This window comes from Xiphophorus hellerii, chromosome 20 (genome assembly GCF_003331165.1).
Source record: "Xiphophorus hellerii strain 12219 chromosome 20, Xiphophorus_hellerii-4.1, whole genome shotgun sequence".
NCBI lineage: Eukaryota > Metazoa > Chordata > Actinopteri > Cyprinodontiformes > Poeciliidae > Xiphophorus > Xiphophorus hellerii.
This window is the reverse complement of record NC_045691.1, coordinates 20,508,205-20,528,048: the sequence shown is the minus strand read 5'-3', so window position 1 is coordinate 20,528,048 and position 19,844 is coordinate 20,508,205. Positions and strand designations below refer to the sequence as shown.

The 19,844-nt window shown below is 39.3% G+C and overlaps 2 protein-coding genes across 2 annotated transcripts; one reads left to right on the top strand and one right to left on the bottom strand.

Annotated features, from left to right (window-relative positions):
* Positions 1-2,336: 2,336 nt before the first annotated feature.
* Positions 2,337-4,257, bottom strand: LOC116710168 (piggyBac transposable element-derived protein 4-like). Its single transcript, XM_032549033.1, has 2 exons — positions 4,083-4,257; positions 2,337-3,991 (listed from the first exon to the last, which is right to left on the bottom strand). The coding sequence occupies exons 1-2, from the start codon at positions 4,201-4,203 to the stop codon at positions 2,481-2,483; spliced, it is 1,632 nt and encodes a 543-aa protein (XP_032404924.1). The 5' UTR covers positions 4,204-4,257; the 3' UTR covers positions 2,337-2,480.
* A 948-nt stretch (positions 4,258-5,205) lies between these two features.
* cdk4 (cyclin dependent kinase 4) lies at positions 5,206-17,501 on the top strand. The gene is made up of 8 exons (XM_032549035.1): positions 5,206-5,437; positions 12,452-12,686; positions 12,774-12,909; positions 13,002-13,169; positions 14,336-14,445; positions 15,293-15,343; positions 15,440-15,575; positions 16,752-17,501. Exons 2-8 carry the CDS (start codon positions 12,469-12,471, stop codon positions 16,839-16,841), a joined length of 909 nt encoding a protein of 302 aa, XP_032404926.1. The 5' UTR covers positions 5,206-5,437; positions 12,452-12,468; the 3' UTR covers positions 16,842-17,501.
* The last annotated feature ends 2,343 nt before the right edge of the window (positions 17,502-19,844 follow it).

Below are 19,844 nucleotides of genomic sequence, written 5' to 3'. Positions count from 1 at the left end.
GTGCCTACTGATACTCCAATATGACCGGACTCTGGGTCATTTAAGCAATCAGTGAACAGTAACATTTAGTATGAATATTGTTCACAAAAATATTTTTTGTGCCATGAACAACTCCGTTTGGCGGAGTACATGGTGGAATACAGGCTTTTTTATTCCATCATTCCATTAAAACACTCGCTTGAGTGTTTCAATGGAAACCATGAATGTTTAATCACAAAGTTCAGATTAGGAGGTAATTTCAGAAGAGTCAACAACTTAGTATGCCATGAACATATGCCTGTGGTACTATAATGACCAATATTTTACATGTGCAAATGACTGGACCTTTGTCACACGATGACACAACTGATGTGCTTCATGTAAAGCGCAGTGTTTTCATGTCGGCAGAAAGACTTCTCTTGGAAATGTGTACAGTGGTGGCTCTTTCTGCATTCCACCACACAATCTTGGATGAGCTTGACAGACATGCAATGTTGACAATGTATCATCAGATTTACCCTGAAAATTGTACTTTGCGATGCAAACTTGGTTACATCCCTAAGGTGAGCAAAGTGTGGCCAAGCGCTGGTGAATGTCACTCTGTATTTGTTCCATTTGTATGACTTGTAACATTAGAACAGATTCGGCATTAATGCCTGTTTTATACTTAAACATATCTCATTATTTCTCAAGGTGAAACAAAACACTGAGGGGTTTTGGTCGGGTCCTGGAAATGGTAAACAGACCTGGGTGGTGGACAGAAGGGGAAATGGGTGAGCTACAACAGAAACTACAGTCAGAAAGGCCAGTGCTCAATAGTTGATTTGCATTTGCATGGCTCCCAGAAACTTCACTAGCATTACCAGAGAAGGGTCATTTAACATTTCTACCTTTGGAGCCCAGAGACGGGTCGACTGACCTGAAGGATTTTAGCTAGCATCCTAAAAGCAAGTGTGAACAGGCACTTTTGTTCTGTAAATAAGGCCATTACTGGCGCACCAAAGGAAGGGGGAAAGCTTAACTTGCATTACCAGGGTTTTCGACCTCTCCCCTGAAGTCCCGAAAGAGGGTCAAAAGACCCTGAGTCCAAACTGACGACTCTGATGGCTCAAATTAGCATCCCTTCTTCAATTGTAAATGTGGCCATTGACCGTCAGGCCAGAAGGTAGGAGTGTGAATAGTCCATGTTGGGGGTGGGTGCGATCTATGATGGAGGCAGCTCTACAGTAGACTCTCCTGTAGGTAATGCTCTTCAGTTTAGTTTTGAAGCATACATGAAGTGTTTTTGAAGAGATGTGACCTTTTGCAGCTGATCCATGATGTTGTGCTGCATTATCCAGGTCATTTTGCCAAATGTACATAGAGTTTGCAAAACATACAATCTGTTTCAAGAAATATGCAAAGGTTTTTCTAAAAGAAATTAGTAATGCTTTTCTTTTAAATAAAGCTAAGTGGGTTTAAAATGACAGTTTAGAAACAAACTAACCAAATTAATTGTGTTGATCCACCTCAAAAAAATCATGCAAAAAGTGTAAGCAAAAGAAATCTGGGAGACTTTGCACATGCAAATTTGCATGCAGCCTTTTGTGCTGTGGAGGATAAATAGGTGACTGCTTCACCTATTTAGTTCACAAGAACTAATGGCATTTATTTCAGTCATTATCTTGCGGGGGGTGACCAAGGTTCCATCACTATGTGACAGCTGGTCAGCAAACCTGGCAAACATGATTGACATGGCAGCACTGAATGCACATGTGCTTTATCAGGCATGCATTGGGGTGCAGGAGAGATGGGTGGACTTCCTGGTTGAGCTTGCAAAAGAGTTGGGTAACTCTCATGTGAGTGAGAAGAAGGCACACAAGGAGAAACTGCTTTGGCAACAACCTTCCACACCCAGCTCAGGCAAAAGGGCGAAGTGTCAGGTCAACCATCGATGCAGGAACAATTGTGCAACTGTGAGATGCGTTGAGGCCATTACCAGGGTAATTACCAGGGTAATGGCCTTATTTACAGAACAAAAGTGCCTGCTAGCTAAAATCCTTCAGGTCAGTCGACCCGTCTCCAAAGGTAGAAATGTTAAATTACCTTTCTCTGGTAATGCTTGTGTTAACTCCCAAACTAACTGTCTAGTTAGTTCTATTCAGTATATTGTATTTTATAATATAAAGATTATATATATTATATTTAGCTTAATTTTATTTTAGCAAAAAAGCACAATGAATTAATTATAATATTTTAAATGGAGAATCAGAAATTTTACAGCCAGGTACAGCTGTGAGCAATGACCAGAAGTATTTGTGTCTAAGTCAAGAGGACTGAAATTCCAGCATGAGAAATATACAAAACAACAACTGTTATTTGTTTAAATGCTTTTTATTTTTGTCATTAAAAACGATACAAAAAATACAAGAAATAAAACAATTCCACACATATTTACACTAGGCACAGTGGGTGTGTGTATGAGTGGCATGTCCTTGTGTGACTGGCATTTCAGCACTAACTCAGCAGTCTGCACTGTTGGAACATAACTGGCACTGCCAGGGTATGACCCTGGTGCATTTGCCACATGTGTACCTGTAGCAGTCAACGCATCTCACAGTCGCATTATTGGTCTTGCATCGATGGTTGACCTGACACTTCGCCCTTTTGCCTGGGCTGGGTGTGGAAGGTTGTTGCCGAAGCAGTTTCTCCTTGTGTGCCTTCTTCTGACTCACATGAAAGTTACCCAACTCTTTTGCAAGCTGAACCAGGAAGTCCACCCGTCTCTCCTGCACCCCAGTGCATGCCTGATAAAGCACATGTGCATTCAGTGCTGCCATGTCAATCATGTTGTAGAACACCGCAACTGGCCACCTCCGTGTTCCTGCACGCACGCTGTACTCCCGCACCATTTGGTCCATCACATCCACACCGCACTTTGTTTTGTTGTATTCTGTGATCGTGTTTGGCTTCCTTTTGGTGGTATCCTCAGTCTCAACCACGCTGTGCATGCTGCTGAGAATGTAAACGGTCTTCTTCCTTTTGGGCGCATACACTGTGAGCGTGGCACCAGTGGTTGAAAACACCTGAGTGGTGAATTCAGTGCGATCCATCTGTCTAGCGGATTGAGGAATTTCCCGGCGTCTCTTGTTGACTGTGCCGAGGATAGTGGTTTTCCGGCTAAGCAGTCGTCGTGCAAGTGACAGTGATGTAAAGAAATTGTCCGTGGTTACAGTTCTGCCCTTGTCCATGAACGGTTCCATCAGCCTCATCACTACAGTCTCGGACAGTCTCTCCCCGCTGGGACGACTGGGGTCCTTGCCAAGATATGGGAAGACATTACAGATGTACTTTGTTTTCAAATCGCAAGCCACCCAAAACTTGATGCCAAACTTGTCCGGTTTTGTTGGAATGTATTGCAGGAAATAGCAGCGAGTCTTTGATGGATAAAGCTGTTCATCAATAGTGATGTGTCGACCAGGGTTGTAGGATGCGATGCAGTTAGTGGCAAACGATCCCCAAACATCTGAGATTGCAGCAAACTTATCGGTCTTTGCTCGCTCTCTGCGTGTAAACATGTCATCAAAGCATAGGTGTCGCATGATGTCTTGGAAGCGGCATCGGGCCATAGTTGCAATGATCCTTGGGTTTGCCAGGTTTGCTGACCAGCTGTCACCTAGTGATGGAACCTTGGTCACCCCCCGCAAGATAACGACTGAAATAAATGCCATTAGTTCCGGGAGATCCATAAACCAATCCAGCTGCGCCTTGTGACGTGCATGTTGAGTAGTCCATTCTTGAATGCTACGAAGCATGTCAAGAGTGATAAAACAGAGGAAGCTCTGAAGGCGACTCCGGAGACGTCGTCTGGCCTTAGCGCTTGGCTCTCCATCTGTGGCGTACGGTTCTATTGGAGTGAAATGGAGATGTGTCCCCACTTGTTCTTCACGCCACACTGTGCCATCTTTCGCGGTCTCTGACGGCTCACTCCCCAAACGAGCTCTCTTTTTTGGTAGAGGGAGAGTCTCCTCATCTGCAAGATAAACAATTTCAAATTAACTTTTTGTTTGGTTCTAAATAAAAAATAGTCAGGAAAATAAAATAGGTAGGTTGAGAAATCTAACCTGAAGACAGCTCAGAGTCCGAATCCGGTTGAAGGTCTATGTCTTCTCCATCTGAATCACAAGGGCTGGCACTGCTCCGAATCAGTTCCAATGCCTTCTGAGTGGTGAGCCTCTTCTGCATTTTGTTTCTTGTGAACTAAATAGGTGAAGCAGTCACCTATTTATCCTCCACAGCACAAAAGGCTGCATGCAAATTTGCATGTGCAAAGTCTCCCAGATCTCTTTTGCTTACACTTTTTGCATGATTTTCCACTCCTACCTTCTGGCCTGACGGTCAATGGCCACATTTACAATTGAAGAAGGGATGCTAATTTGAGCCATCAGAGTCGTCAGTTTGGACTCAGGATCTTTTGACCCTCTCCTAGGCCCAAGGGGTGGGAGGTGATAGGGCAACACGGACACATGCAGTTTTTGACAATTCTTTGCAGTTCCCTACAACTTCCCATTCTGACAAAATACTCTTGCCGATAGCCCTCAATCTCTATGCGCATGGCAGCGTTAGGCGTCAATAGCTGTTGAAAATCCCTCTTTTCTCCCGGTGAATGTAGACAAAAACCAGGACAACTGGAGTAATGTTATCTGGCCAGAGGAGTCTAAATCTGAATTATTATGACACCAGAAAAGAAAGCATGGAGGTGGAAGGGTCATAGCGTGTTAGCTGTGACTAAAAGTTGGAATTATGCCTTTTGATCTCATATTTACACATTTAAATCTAATATTTATTACTTTAAATTACGTAGTTGTAATTTCAAAACTTGGAATTATATCTTTGCATCTCATAATTATGACTTTGTACTTTTAAATGTTAATTGTCTTTAATATGACTGAATGTCAAAATCACGGAATTTAAAATCAAAAAATTGACTGCTTCTCTCAAGTATATCTTTGAAAGTCGAGATTGAGACTTTGAATCCCGTTATTGATTTGGAAATCAAAATTATAACCTTTAAACTCATACATATGACTTTGGAAGTCGAAATGCTGATCTTTAATTTGCTTATATTTTTTTCTTTCAGGTGAAGGGTTCGTTTAAAAAGTATAGCCCACCTTTGTTTTCGTCTCAGTTTATGAAGCATTTTGAGGCTCAATTTGAAACTTTCTTTCCTTCATTTGTTTGGCTCCGCCTCCACCACAGAGTTGCCAGAAGCAAAACGAAGACCAGCAAAAAAGAGATCAGCGGTGGAGGGGCTGGAAACAAATCGGCTGATTGGCCTCTGATCAGCGGAGGAACCGGGTCCCGACCTGCCCAGCGCTGCCTCGGTTCTGTTCCGGATTAATACGTGGCAGAGTACCGAGCATGTCCCGCTCACTGAGCTGAAGTCCCCGCCGCTGAAGGAGAGGAGAACCGGGGCGAGGTGAGTTACTGTATCTGGGTTATTGTATGTGTCAGTGCAGCGGGGGTTGTTTATTCTGCAGGGAAATAAAAGTTTCACTCGGTGGTCCGTCTCCTGCGCCTCCGGGCTCAGCTGGTCTCAGGGTTTCTGCTCCGCCACGTCAGGCCACATGTTTCAGCAGTGGCCGCTCAAGTGTGCGTGGCCTGCTGTTGCTTCACTCTTCTTCAGTTTAATTAACAAAGGAGCGCCATGGAGCAGCACCACGTGTCGACGATGGCCCCGCGAAGCCCACGCTGCCTCCGCCCACTGGCCCCACTGTGTCACTGGCCTGCCTCTCCTCAGCCAGGAAACTCGGTGAAACAGCTTCCGTTTATCAGATGATCAATACTTTCAGCTGGCTGACCTGCCCTGCGCTGATCGATAGCTGCCTTTACTCTCAGGTTTGGTAATCAGCTCAGAGAAAACGTCCAGATGTTGTTTCAGATCTGAGCTGAAAGTCAGTAACAGGAAATCTGGAGATGTTTTCAACATGAGAGGTCACGACAATCCCCAGAAGTACTGCAAACCCCCACGAGAAAAGGGAAATGACTAAACGTTGTCTGGAAAACAAACGATTTGGTCTTATTTGCAGTTCTTGCCTGGAGTAGCCCTCAGACAAGATAAAAAAGTGTAATTTACTCAACTTTCGTACTTATTTATTTCAAACATGCTCGCATTCACAATTCAAATACCGTGATATATAATTTAGAAATTTGTTTGAAAACGAGGTAGGCAGAAGTATAAGCTGATTTAAACCCGCATTTGTCCGTTTATGCCTTACTTTGCACATTATTTGTTTAAAGAAAAGAAAAGCAAACATAGAAACTGAAATAAATCAACATCCACCGAAAACAGTCTTCACGAAAATGCAGTCTGTTTCACTCTATCTCCACCATCGACATCCATCTTATAATCATTTAAAATGACTTTTGTATATTTTATTTTAAACTGAGTTATGTCTTTACATTGTTTCAATTGAACATTTAACCCTTTTCATGAATTCACTCCATACACAGATACACATATTCTTTCTTGCATGGATTCTTTGCGCTTTAAATCTAATCTCTCCTCTTAAATATTTTCAATTAATTAAGTTGATAAACAGTCAAAATTGTTATATTTCCTAAGGATAAATATTAGGCTGTATTTCCATTGACTGTGTTCCAACACAGCTGAATGGTTTAAGCGTTTGGACCAAACAAAATTATGTTTTTTTGTTTTTTTTTTTTTTTTTATTAAAGTTTTTATTCAAACTCTTTTACTTACTTTACTTTGTGCCTGCAGCATGCAGGGGAGTTGAATGTTAATGTCAGGATGGGAAGTCACTTATCTTCACTCTTGTCCTCAACATTTCCCCTCTAAAGTCAAGAAGCTCGTGTCCTCAGGTCTTGCCAACAATTACCACCCCAAAACCAACCTCGAAACATTTCCCACACGCCACAGCAACACTGATACGAAACAAAAGATGGGACAAATTGACCAGATCGGGTTTAGAACGACACTATGTCGATAGCCTGCATTCGTATTTTTGCACAAAGAAATTAGAATGCTGCAGTAAACCTTTGGAAACCAGGACACAATGGACACCTTTAATCTGTTGGGATGATTAAAATCTCAGCCAGCAGGACGAACCTTCCAACCCGGCAGGCAGAACGAGCATCAAGCTGACCTTTCCACAGATAAATGCAGAAGCACAGGAGCCCACCTCAGCCTGCTGCCTGGCGTTTAGCTTGTTGGCCTCAGGAAACCCACTAGAATCGTGCTTTTCCTCCTCTCAGTAGTCTTTTTCAACCAATTAAGTTCATTTGAGTTTGAGATGATAAATGTTCTGTTGTACTAATTACACTCTATCTAATAGATTTTAATAAACATGAAGAAATTCAATGTGCTAATGCTCCAAAGACATTTTTTTCCCTGATTTGTGTTGTTAAGATTCAGTGTGAAAACTCTCATATTAAATCAAACTAACAGAGTTTAACATAAACTCTGCCCTCAAGTTTCCAGGCTAGGAATATTTCTTCAGACAATCATAAAGAGTAGGTAATAAAACTTAAAAAAAAAAACATTGTTAAAAAAAAACTTTATTGTTTTTAATTTTTAATCACTTTTGTGGATTTTTTGGACTGGCAAAACAAGTCCAAAATAAGTAAATACAAAGACTGACATCTACTCTAGTGAGAAAAATCTTTAAAAATGTATTTTATAATGATAAAACAGTCAGTTAAAATGTGTGGCCGTATTGTATAGTAAAAAAAACAACTAATGTGAACAGAGTAAATGCAACCAGAACCACCATACTGTTGGCATAAGCTTATAATGCTTTGTAGTTTTTTTAGTTACTGAGTCGATTCCCACTTCTCCAATCCATGCCTCCATTTTGTTCCCACACATGGTCAGCTCGTCCTGACCAACTCGCATTCCAGTCTTCATGCATTCATACTTAACCACTGGTTTGTCTTTCAGTTTCTCTTGAAAATAGTCATTTGGATTAATTATTACAATAATGATTCATCCAAATGAATTATTATCCAAAGATTCCAAGAGAGTCTTTAAGTTTCTCTTGGAAATAAAGTCATTGAGATGAATTGTTTACAATAAAAACACTTTAACATTTTGATTGTTAAAAATGTTTTGATGTAAATTAGGAAGTTCTAAATTACGCCATCTGATTCAAAACAAGACACGACGTTAAACCTAAATCTGCCGGGGGTATGATTAATTTTGGCCGTAGCTGTATATGGGAGTTTTGTTCTGTTTCATAATCTTGCAGACATGAAAACAGTCTGACACAACTTTCTTTGCGCAAGAGGAAGAAATGTGGCGTCTTAATGAAGCTTCTCTGCCCCTGCAGCCAATAGTGTTCTTTGTGGTTTCCAGATATTATCTCTAGTATGTGAATCTGCGTAATAAACAATGTAGTTACCAGGTTTTTTGAGGTCTTGAAACATTTGCTGAAATGGCTCTGGATCAGTTTGTGTCTTTTCATCCAAAACGATGCAAGTATAAAGCCAGTTGATTGTTGCCGTTTGGATCTGTTGTTCTGTCTGTTTTGTTTACCTATGTCTGGGCTATACTGGGGTCAGTCAATGGTTCTCAAGGCTTAATGAAGGTTTTTAATTTGGGTTTCTATAGAACTTGGTTTCTTTTCATTTATTGTCAGATTATGACCCTTTTCTCTTTTAACTCTGCCCTAGGACTAATTATGGGGCATATCAGAAATTTCTGGTACTTTTAATTGTTATATATGTTTGATTAAGGCTTTACATCTCTACTTTTGGCCACTTTCCTATTTTTTTGCACAATATGTTGTCACTGTCCAGGAACAAGGACCGGCTCCTATGCAGTCTGAAAAAGCACAGTATTTTATTTCAGTGTTTTTACAACTTTAAAAACTAAAAATAATATTTGCTCATCCAGCCTTTGTGCAGTTTTCTGCCTTGTATGTTTTGTTCTCTTCTCAGTCTTTCCATCTTCTTTTGTCCTTCCATCCTTCTGTCCTTCCATGAATGTTTGTGAGTTTTTGTCTTCCCTGTTTCCTTCATTTTTCTCTTTATGTCTTTACTCCTATCTATCTCCTTGTTTCTCTCATCTTTTCCTTGTGTCGATTCTTTAAGTCCTCTTCGTCTTTCCTTCCTGTCTTCTGTCCTTTATACCTTCCTGATGTTATGCCTCTATCCTTTCTTCTTCACGTCCTCTTCCTTTCTTTATTCTTTTATTGTGTCCAGTCTCTCTTGACCCTGACATTCCTTTTTTTTGCATATTGCCTCTCTTCCTTGCCTCCTTCCTTCTTCCTGTCCTTCCATTCTTCTCGATGTTTGGTCCTCTTTGTATCCTACTTTGATTCTCGTCATTCTTTTCTTCTGTATGTCCTACACCCCTTCCATTTTTTCTATCCTTCCTTGTATCCTTCAGTCTTCCCATCCTTCTGTACTTGCTCTCTTTTCTTTGCGTCTTTTCTTCCTACTAGTTTTGATGTTTTTTCTTTTTTTTTTGCTGATACATCCAGCAAACTACAAAAAATCTGCCATAAGTTCATAATTAATGTAGGGCTGGACGATAAATCAATAATACATATCGCAATAGACAAGAGACGAATATCAGTAGATAATATATCTAATAGAATATTCAACATTTAGGACATTCACTGAACTCCTATCTAGAACCACACAGCATTCTGGGAGACGTAGGCAGAGGACAAGCTTTGGTTGCTCAACTTCTCACGGCCAGCTAAGCAAAGTTGGTGGCGCCAACTAACCGACTCACTCTTTGGTTACCTAGCAACAACTTGCTGGGTAACAGTTTCAAATCTTCCTCCCCTCCCTCTAACTATGGTTACCTAGCAACAACTTGCGCTGCAGCAGTTTAACGTTTTGCCACCCTGCCTCATAACTGCTTCAAAATAAAAAAGCAACGGCGTGACCTGAAAACTGTGGATCAGACCTGAAAGGTCATGCCACCAGTTTGGCAGCATTTCAAATATTCAAAGCAAAAAAAAATCTTTTATATATATATATATATATATTTTTTAAACAAATATTGAGTCAGTCTGGACAAATCTGGAGTTATTGTGTAAAGAACTACAAAGTCTGATGAAATACCTAATATTTCTTGAAGTATTGGACTATTGACATTGATAATGCAACCTCTTGGAAGTAAAATAGATGTAATGAGTACAGTAGCTCAACATGTTTGCATGATACTGTGTCCTGAAACGTGAGCAAGGTACCACAGGTGGATGAAATCAATTAGAACGAATCATTGAAAAAAAAAAACCTCTTGAAAGTCTTCTGCAAAACGTGCTAAAGTCTCTTAAATGTCTGTTTTTTTCCACAATGACACATTGGTTTTGTCTTCAAAAAAGATCAGCAGTCGGTTAAAAGATAAGATCCCACATAAGGTTCAGTGTTACTAGTTACCAACGAGGAAGGGTGGATCAGCCTTTATCAGTGACTCTTTAACACAGCAGCATGACAGCTGCTAGTGATTAGGTGAGCAAAACCGGCCGTAGCAAGACCTGCAGAGACATTAACCTTGTGTCTCACAAGATGTGTATTCACTTCCTTTAGTACGATTGCTCGCTGGTACTGGGGTGTAAAGGATTCCTCTCCTGCTAGCGTGGAGTAGGTGGATGGGACATGAATGGGTGAAGATAGGTTGGGGCTCTGGCTGAGCCAACAAGTCCACCAAACTGGTTTGACTAGAAAGGAGTGGGAAGACATTCCCACAGATTTGTTTGCTTCATGTTTACGAAGTGAAGCCAACACATTTTAAGGTGTTCTGTTTGAGTTCTGGTTACTCTGGAACACAGATCTCTGGACTTTTCACAAAAGCTCTTCATAAGTTTGGCTAAAAATAGTAAAGTTGCTGTTTTTAAATGGGGATATTTCAACTGCAAGTTTCAGTATTTTTTTTATAGGAATAAATGTCCACTGAATGTCCACAACAAAGCAACATTAAAAGAACCAGTAATATTATTTTGGATAATTAGGTTGGAAACTGTCTGCTTTTTTTGTCTGCATCCCACTGAAAAAATTGCGTACATCTTGTTTTTTATATTATTATTTTTAAAAAACTAAAACGGTGATTTTTCAAAAATGGCATTCAATTTGCTATAATAAATATTTATCAAAAAAGTATTCTGTTTATTAAAACATCAGGTAACACTAGTGGCTCTGAGTGAGTTTGATCTATTAGCACTAAGGAGAAAACCGGGTCTTTGGATGGTAAAGTTTGCAGAACTACTCCCTTTCTTACTTTAAGACTCTTAAACATTCAGCACATCAAGCCTAAAAGACTTACCTTCATAATTCAGGCTTATAATTTCATCTTACTTTATCAGACAAAGTCATAGCAGATGGATAGTCCTTTGCAAGATTAACTTTATTCTGACAAGAAACAATTCTGTGTTTTATCATTGTCTCCTTCAGACCCTACTATAACAACTACCACTGAGTAGTAGTTGTAGATAAAATAAAAATAAAATATAAAATGCTATAAATTGTAAAAATATGAAATGCTGTTAATATAAAAAGCAACTTAAGAGCAGTCCTTGCAAAGATAAAAAAAAAAAATGCAGATATGTATATGTAAATATATGTACAGCAAATGTGCCATAGTGCAGTTGTGCAAAATCGGATAATGCTGTATTTCTTTGCCCTTCTCAGTCTTAAAAACCTTAGCAGCTGTAATGGAAAATTTTATCACGTGCCCCTCACCCCTCTTGTGCTTTAGATTGTGTCTGCATGAGCTTATGAGATTGGTCAAACTGCTCTCCTATAGACTTCTACAGTGTCGTATAACAGCAGGGGATGTCTTTGATCCAGGAGACCATCTAGGTGTTACTTCTCCAACCCAGAACGGAGGCTGCATTTCATGCATTAAGTAACGACGCCCCTTTTGCTTAACAATAGACAAATGGCAAGACCATCAGTGTTGAGCAAGACCCATCGGTGTTGGGCTCCACAGAATAATTGGTGCATAACAATCAAAGATTCACACCTATAGTCCAATCAGGTCTCTCTTCTCTCTGTTGGGAAACACCCAGAGACGGTGACACCCTGCTGCTATATGATCTGCTGACCAGCACATATAAAAGGAAGCCAGAATCCACTGTTAGTCAGAGCAGACTTCCCAGACTCCTTTGACTCTGTACTTCTGTTCTCACCTTGCAAGGTTTAAATATATTCCTTATTTCTTCTCATCCAGACTCTTGTTAAAGTAATTTCTTCCATAACAGCAACATGTAAAATAACAGATGTTATGCAGTGCCGATATAATGAAACACAGACGGTCAAAAGTAAACTTTGCATGGCTAACCAGTTTTCCAGATTCATAATTTCCACTTCAGATTACTTCCCAGTTAACTTTCCCAATTGGAATTCAATTTCTACCTTTAGCAAATGTAAAATATGCATGAAATAATCTTTTTATAGTTGCATGAAGTGCTCCATGTTGTGCTCTGTAACGTCTTTATGCTGATGACGTTTTGTTTTACAGCCTGTTTGAACGTGGTGATGGCTAACTGCACCAGCATGCAGTATGAGCCTGTGGCAGAAATCGGAGGTGGTGCCTATGGGACGGTGTACAAGGCCCGTGATACGGAGAGCGGAAAGTTTGTGGCCCTAAAGAACGTGCGTGTACAGACGGACCAAAATGGGCTTCCGGTCTCCACGGTCAGAGAGGTGGCTCTGTTGAAACGAATGGAGCAGTTCGATCACCCCAACGTCGTCAGGTAGCGTTGTTAAAGGATTTGCTTTTATTTCACTATGTAATCGGTACGGTAACGTCACTGGAGACATGTTTTCCTTGTTGATGCCAGGCTCATGGACGTATGTGCCACCCAGAGGTCGGACCAGGAAACTAAAGTCACTTTAGTGTTTGAGCATGTGGACCAAGATCTGAAGACGTACTTAGCGAAAGCTCCAGCTCCAGGATTATCTGCTGACTGCATTAAAGTGAGAACTGACAATAACAGTAAAGTTTAACGTAGTTTAAAAAGCGTTAGCACCACTTTGCTTCAGTTTAGTAACTGTGGTTGTTCTTGCAGGACTTGATGAGGCAGTTGCTGTCCGGCCTGGCGTTTCTTCACTCTAACCACGTGATGCACAGAGACCTGAAACCTGAGAATATCCTTGTGACCAGCCAGGGCCAGGTGAAGCTGGCTGACTTCGGCCTCGCCAAGATCTACAGCTGCCACATGGCTCTCACTCCTGTGGTAAAAACTACTACATCATTGTCCTTTCCGAAACATAGTGTGTTTTTTTAATTATTATTTTTTTTAGAGATTGTCTTCCTCTTTTCTTTAATTGTTGCATTATGCAACATGTAAACATAACTTTATAATTGAGGTTCTATGTTAAAGGATGAAAGTTACTGAGTAAATAAGTTAAAATGTTAAGTTATGCAGTGAGTTATATAGTTAAGTAAATAACAGTTAATCAAATATGTAGTGTGAACTACTGCATGATCTAATATTTCATGTTTTATCAAATCCTTTCAGAGGAGAGTCTAGTTCTTGGTAATATCACAAATATTTCTTAAACTGTTACTTACTGAAAGTTTTTGCAAAGGTGATGAGTTTTCAATTGAATTTATTATATTAAAAGTATAATGTTCAACAGAATCTAGATGACAGCTGCCATAAATATTGATAAAATCTGATGTTGGTTTTCTGTTGGAAAACCAACAGAAATGATCAAATAATTATTGATGAATGATCAGACACCTTATTAAAGGTGATTAAGTTTCATGTTTAAATGTAAGAAAAGTTCACATTTCGGAGCTCAGGCTGTGTGGATGTTTTACGCTCTCAGTTCCCACAAATAAGTTTGTTTGTTTCAACCTGGAAAAAATGCACTGCTACAAGAATGGATCTTTACTAGTTTCTCATAGTTTCCACTGAGAGTATTACGTTCCTTTTTTTTTTTTTCAACTGATCCACACAATTTCAGTCCAGGAACACAGTACAAAAGGACGTTTACATTTTTCACTGATTAGTGTAATAAATCACAGCAGGCATGACGTCATGCTGTTGTTGGTATTCGTCACGTTTCTTTCAGTGGGTGACAAACGAGAGCTAACAGCCAAATCAGCAGCTCTGTGAGGTATCACTGCAACTAAATGCACCCCTCAGCATTTTAGCATGCAGGTGATCTTTTCCAGTTTTATATTAAAGCCAATAATTTTTTTTTGTGAAAGTTGATATTTATATTCTAGGAAAGCAAAGGTACCCCGAAGATAAAAAAGTTTATGGTATAGTTTGAAGAAAGTTCATAAATTACAATTTAAATGTCCTGTTGTTTATTTATGTGCTGAGATACTCGTTATCGTAAGTGTGTGGAAAGATTTCTACTTAATGCTCCTGGACTCTGTGTCTCTCAGGTAGTGACTCTGTGGTACCGGCCTCCAGAAGTTCTGCTGCAGTCGTCTTACGCCACTGCTGTTGATATTTGGAGCACCGGCTGCATCTTTGCTGAGATGTTTAGACGCAAGTAAGTTACGGCCAAAGTGAACTTCTTGAGTCTGAAATAGAGATGCACACGATTAAGTAGTTCTTCTCTTGGAGTCTATGCAGAAATTCTGGAATATTTACGTTGCATGTGAAATCTACATAACATCTGATCTTCTGCCTGAGCCTGACAAATGTAGATGATCTATGAACATGACACTCAGAAAAGCTGTTTCACAAAAACACTGTGTCTGTGCATTTAAAATGGACGTAAAAAACGAGTTTGTCTCTCTCTGAAGCCCGTTGTGTAACAGCAGACATTGATATTTTATCACAGTTCTACTCCTCTTCTAGATAAGCTTAAATAAATAATGCACAAATAATCTTTTGCTTTATCATCATATTTACAGACACAGACAGTTGAAATACAGATGGGTTTTACATAATCATAATTTTTGATATCATGTTGATGCAAACTCTGAGAAAAGTGATGTACAGGTGAAAGCAGCAAATATCTTGTGAAGAGAAACTTGAAGAGCAACATCTCCCTGATGAAGTTAGAAGTGCACAATAGCGCCATCTCGTGGTGAAAAGTGATATTAAAGAACAAAAATGGGCCAGAGATCTAAATGCCAGCAGCTTAATTGCTTTGTGAACCGTTGATGCCAAAATGATTAACTATTAAGAGATTTTTTAAAAGGCTCAAAGTTTTCTTACATAATGCAATGTACTTGGTGCACCGTTTTATTTGCACTGGAGTTATTTTTGATTCAAATGCTTGAGGCTTGTGAAAGAAAATCCTGGTCTAATTGTTCAATTATCTCAAACAGGAGCAAAACGTGCAATCAGTCCATGTTTCTGGTAACAAAGTTTCCGCTTCTGTTTTTCAGACCCTTGTTCTGCGGAGAATCGGAAATGGACCAGCTTGGAAAGATTTTTGAGTGAGTGGCACACACTTTCTCCTCACCTCCCTGACTAAGACAGAGGCGAGCTGCTTATGTATGCAGTACATATTAAATACTTCTGTGCTCTTTCAGAGTTATTGGCTTGCCGCAGGAGGAGGAGTGGCCGACCGATGTTACAGTACAAAGAAAAAACTTCCCCCCTCCCAAGGCGCGTCCGATCACCGATTTTGTTCCCGAGATAAATGAGCAGGGGGCTCAGCTGTTGATGGTAGGCCTCATTATTAAAAATTAAGATTGACGTGCTTTTGTACTGCATCCAGAGCTGAAATTAAGATAACAGACAAACTTGTTAAATAAGATGAAGAGTGTGACTGATGGAGCGTTTCTTAAAATAACTGTGATTAAAAAGTTGCTAGACTTGAACATGTGCTTCACTCAGCATCGTTTACGTTTGAGGACTTAACAAGTCCTCAGCTTGTTAAGGCGCCTTTCACACAAGATTAAATGTGCCCTCCAGGATCTCACAAACCACTGGAAACTTTCTGGATCATGGCAAATATGGGACACCTAATTTCATTGTGAAATTCAAATAATAATAAATAGTAAGATTTCTGACTTTACTGCTCTCCCAGCAAGTAATAATGCATTGTGATGTTTCCTCATAGTATTTAATTTATTTATTTATTTCAAACAGGTTTTTAAAAGCAAGAAAACAAGTAATCAGTAGGACAACAGAAGATATGTGCATACATAACCAAGAAACAAATAATTGGCTTACCACTACTTTTCTGTTTGAAAAGGAGTAAGAAGAAGTGAACACTTATTTAATCCTGCCTATTATCATACCGGATAAGTATTTGGGAGGTTTCTGCACCTAAATCTGTGGCATTGGGACTTTAATTAGCTTATGAAATGCATTATGGGATGGTGGTGTTGAGGTTTCTGTACAGATTGCAGCACATTGTCATGTTGCTCAGCAGTTTTAACCTTGTGTAGCACTTTCTCTTCATATTTCATCGATTGCTACTGCTCTCCAAATACAATGCGGGGCTTTTTTCAGATTTCTAAGAAACATTTAGCATTTTAACTGCAGACTGAAAGTTTCCCAACTTCCTTTTTCCTCCCAGCAACCAGCCTACAAGCAGAATGTGGAGTTGTGTATGCAACTGCACTCTTCTATAGGAAACCCAGTGTTTTCTGATCTCTACTTCCTGAGCGTGACTCACATTTTTCCATAGATTGTGGATTGTTTAGCTTCTTAAAAAGATCCTGTCACTTTTAGCACACTGCTTTCTCAATTGACCCCAGAATCCCTCTCAGAGACCGTGCATGTTGTTGCTGACTTTTAAAGTCTACAAGGACATGTCAGTCGTATTGAGGTCTTGTTAAACAAAGTGAGATATTATATTGCAATTGTAACACTTTTGTGTTTTTCTCCTCACAGCAAATGCTGACCTTTGATCATTTGAAACGGATATCTGCCCTCAACGCTCTAGAACATCCATATTTCCAGGAGGAGGAGAAAAAAAGCTGAAATCAGACTGCAGAAACACGCAGAAGAATGCAACAGTGTCTTTAAGCTTAGTATTTCATCAATGCATTTCCCTTTTAGTACAGCCTGTGTTGTGAAATTTTTCTCTGATATTCCTGGATCAGAAACCAGAGAATCAGGAGGAGAAGATAACATTACTGGCTTCTGAACTTTTCACAATTACGGATGTTACGATTACCAACAGTACCAGTGTTTTTAAAATGCAAAATGTCTGCAGGGACTGGTATCGTCTCATCTGCGGCGCTGCTCATTAGTCAGAATAATGCCCACCCTGATTTTTATAATGTGTTCTGATATTTCTTCATCTGAACCAAGAACAATGCAAGTCTGAGAGGACCTATTAGCTACAGTTAGTGACAACCACTGTATTCAAATCATGAGAAAGCAGTTAAAATAACATGCACAATTTTAAAAGTACTGACATGGCTCTGTAATTATGTCAAAAAGAGAAGGTTTTGTTTTTTTTGTGAATTTCATTTCAAGTTTTATTTTGGTTACACAGGAAAAACGACCTGAAACCAACCAGCACTGGGACCACAAATAAATCAGACCTGATTCAATTACTGTCAGATACAATTTTTTGTTTTACTTTAACGATGAACTATATAAATGAATAAATGTGAACAATGCATAATAACTGAACCAGACTATTTTTTTCTTGGCAAACAATATATAATAATGCAGAAAGTCTGCAAGATGCCTGTGGTCAGTGTTCAAAGCTTTTAGTCTCCAAGCAGCAACCAAATCTAATAATTCACTTTAAATATGTATGGATAAAAATGTTGAATAAGTTTGGAAGCTGTTGTACTTGGAGAGAATCAGTGAGAACATGCAAACTCCATGAAGAAAGACCCCAGGCCGGGGTTAGAAGGCATCAGGACTACCAACTGCACCAATGTGGAGCCGAGGCTTCAAATTGAACAGGGATCAGGGATGTTCTGCTTTAAACATGACACATTGGGATCATTTAAAAACAAAATACAAGTTACTGACCTAGTTTAGTTGAAACTATTCTCTTAAGTTATAAATGCTGACCCATTAGAAAAACTCATTACAACTCACTGCTGTGCCTGTAGCTACTCTTTCAACAGCTGCAGGGAAAAGTCCATCTTTGTGATGCGTCACAATGAACTGGTCCAAGGTAAGTTAATAAAAGATGTTAACTTAATTTACTTTCAGATATCCTCTTTAAGCACTTTAAAAGTTAATTATAGCTTTCTTTAGTTATAATTAACGTTAATTATAACTTTTAAAGTGTTTTTATTTAGGCTAAATTGAACTAACGCTAGCTAGCATCTGGGGTTTGTCCTCTGTAACTGAAGTAGGTGTGCGATTTGTAGTTGTCATTAAAAGTTGTTTCTCATTTAAATGACGGATTTGAGGCTTTGAATCAGATGCTAACTTCAATTTCTTTTTCAACTAGAAAGGCTGTGACGGAAGTTATTTACAGTACGGACCAAAGGTTTGGACACACCTTCTAATTCAATGGGTTTTCTTTATTTTCATGACTATAAGGCAAGAAATCCCACTTATTAACCTGACAGGGCACACCTATGAAGTGAAAACCATTTCAGGTGACTACCTCTTGAAGCTCATCAAGAAAATGCAGAGTGTGTGCAAAGCAGTAATCACAGCAAAAAGTTGCTACTTTGAAGAAACTAGAATATAAGGGGTATTTTCAGTTGTTTTACACTTTTTTGTTTAGTGCATATTTCCACATGTGTTATTCATAGTTTTGATGCCTTCAGTGTGAATCTACAATGTCAATAGTCATGAAAATAAAGGAAACTCATTGAATTAAAAGGTGTGTCCAAACTTTTGGTCTGTACTGTATGTTGCTGATCGATTGTTTGACAGTATTCCCACTATGATTAGGGCGAGGAGATGCCGTTACAGGTCCAAAATAAATTAATTGCTTTTAAAAAAACTCAATATATTTTTTAGTCCATTTCAGGCTCATCATTATTTGTATGTTGTCGCCCTTATATATAGGGTTTATTAATATTTCTAGTCTAAGGAGTGTGACCGAAAGACAGACGCTTTTTCCAAATAAAACATGAAACCCCGGCATAAATCTCCGAAAAGCCTTGTGGAAGAGTGTGCTTAGTTGTGATGAACCATACTTACTATTATAGGCCGTAATTTAAAATGATATGTTTTCCCGCAAAACCACTACATAACAGTGGAACATAGTGGTGGCAGCATCATGTTCTAGGGCAACCGAGTTACTTTGTTAAGGTGGATAAAGTTATTAAGAGTTATAAATACCAACCAAGTTTGGCCAAAACTTTAAAGGAGCAGTATTATATTATTACAGCACAAGTAACTATATGTTATTACAGCACAAGTAACTATGTTACATTCAGTTGCTATAAAAATGCTGCATATATCAACCAACTTAGACTATAATTTGCCATCTTGAAATTGGCCCGTGTCTCTTTAAGAAGCTCCAGCTCTTTCTGACACTCCCACTTCAGCACTTTATAACAACAATGCGTTTCATGCAGTTTACCACCATATTCAGGAGCCCTGGATTGAGAAGTAGATGTGCAGTTCCACCAAGTGTTTGCTAGCTGCTTCTGCTAGTCTACAGGAGCTGAGTGGGGGAGTTACGGGGGCGGGTTGCTCTGTGAGGTGGAAACTCAGCTAAAAGGAGGAGTTTTGTGTAAACAGGTGGCACTTTGTATTAGCAAGAGTTTAGTCACCTGTGAATGGTTGCTATGGGAGATTAAAGCAACACTCGGGGTATGTTTTTGAAGAGGGAATAATTAAGGGAATGTTATTCCCTCATCATCTTTTTTGATGTAAAGCTCAAAAAAGTTGATTTTACATAATACCTCCCACCTTCAACTTTAAACTTAGCTACATTTTGCCTCATCACAGCCACAGACAATGACATACTTTTGAAGTAGAACCAAAAAGCCACATTGTTTTCAATCTTTAGTTATATTAAGGGTGACAAACTTCATAGACCTTCACAGAACA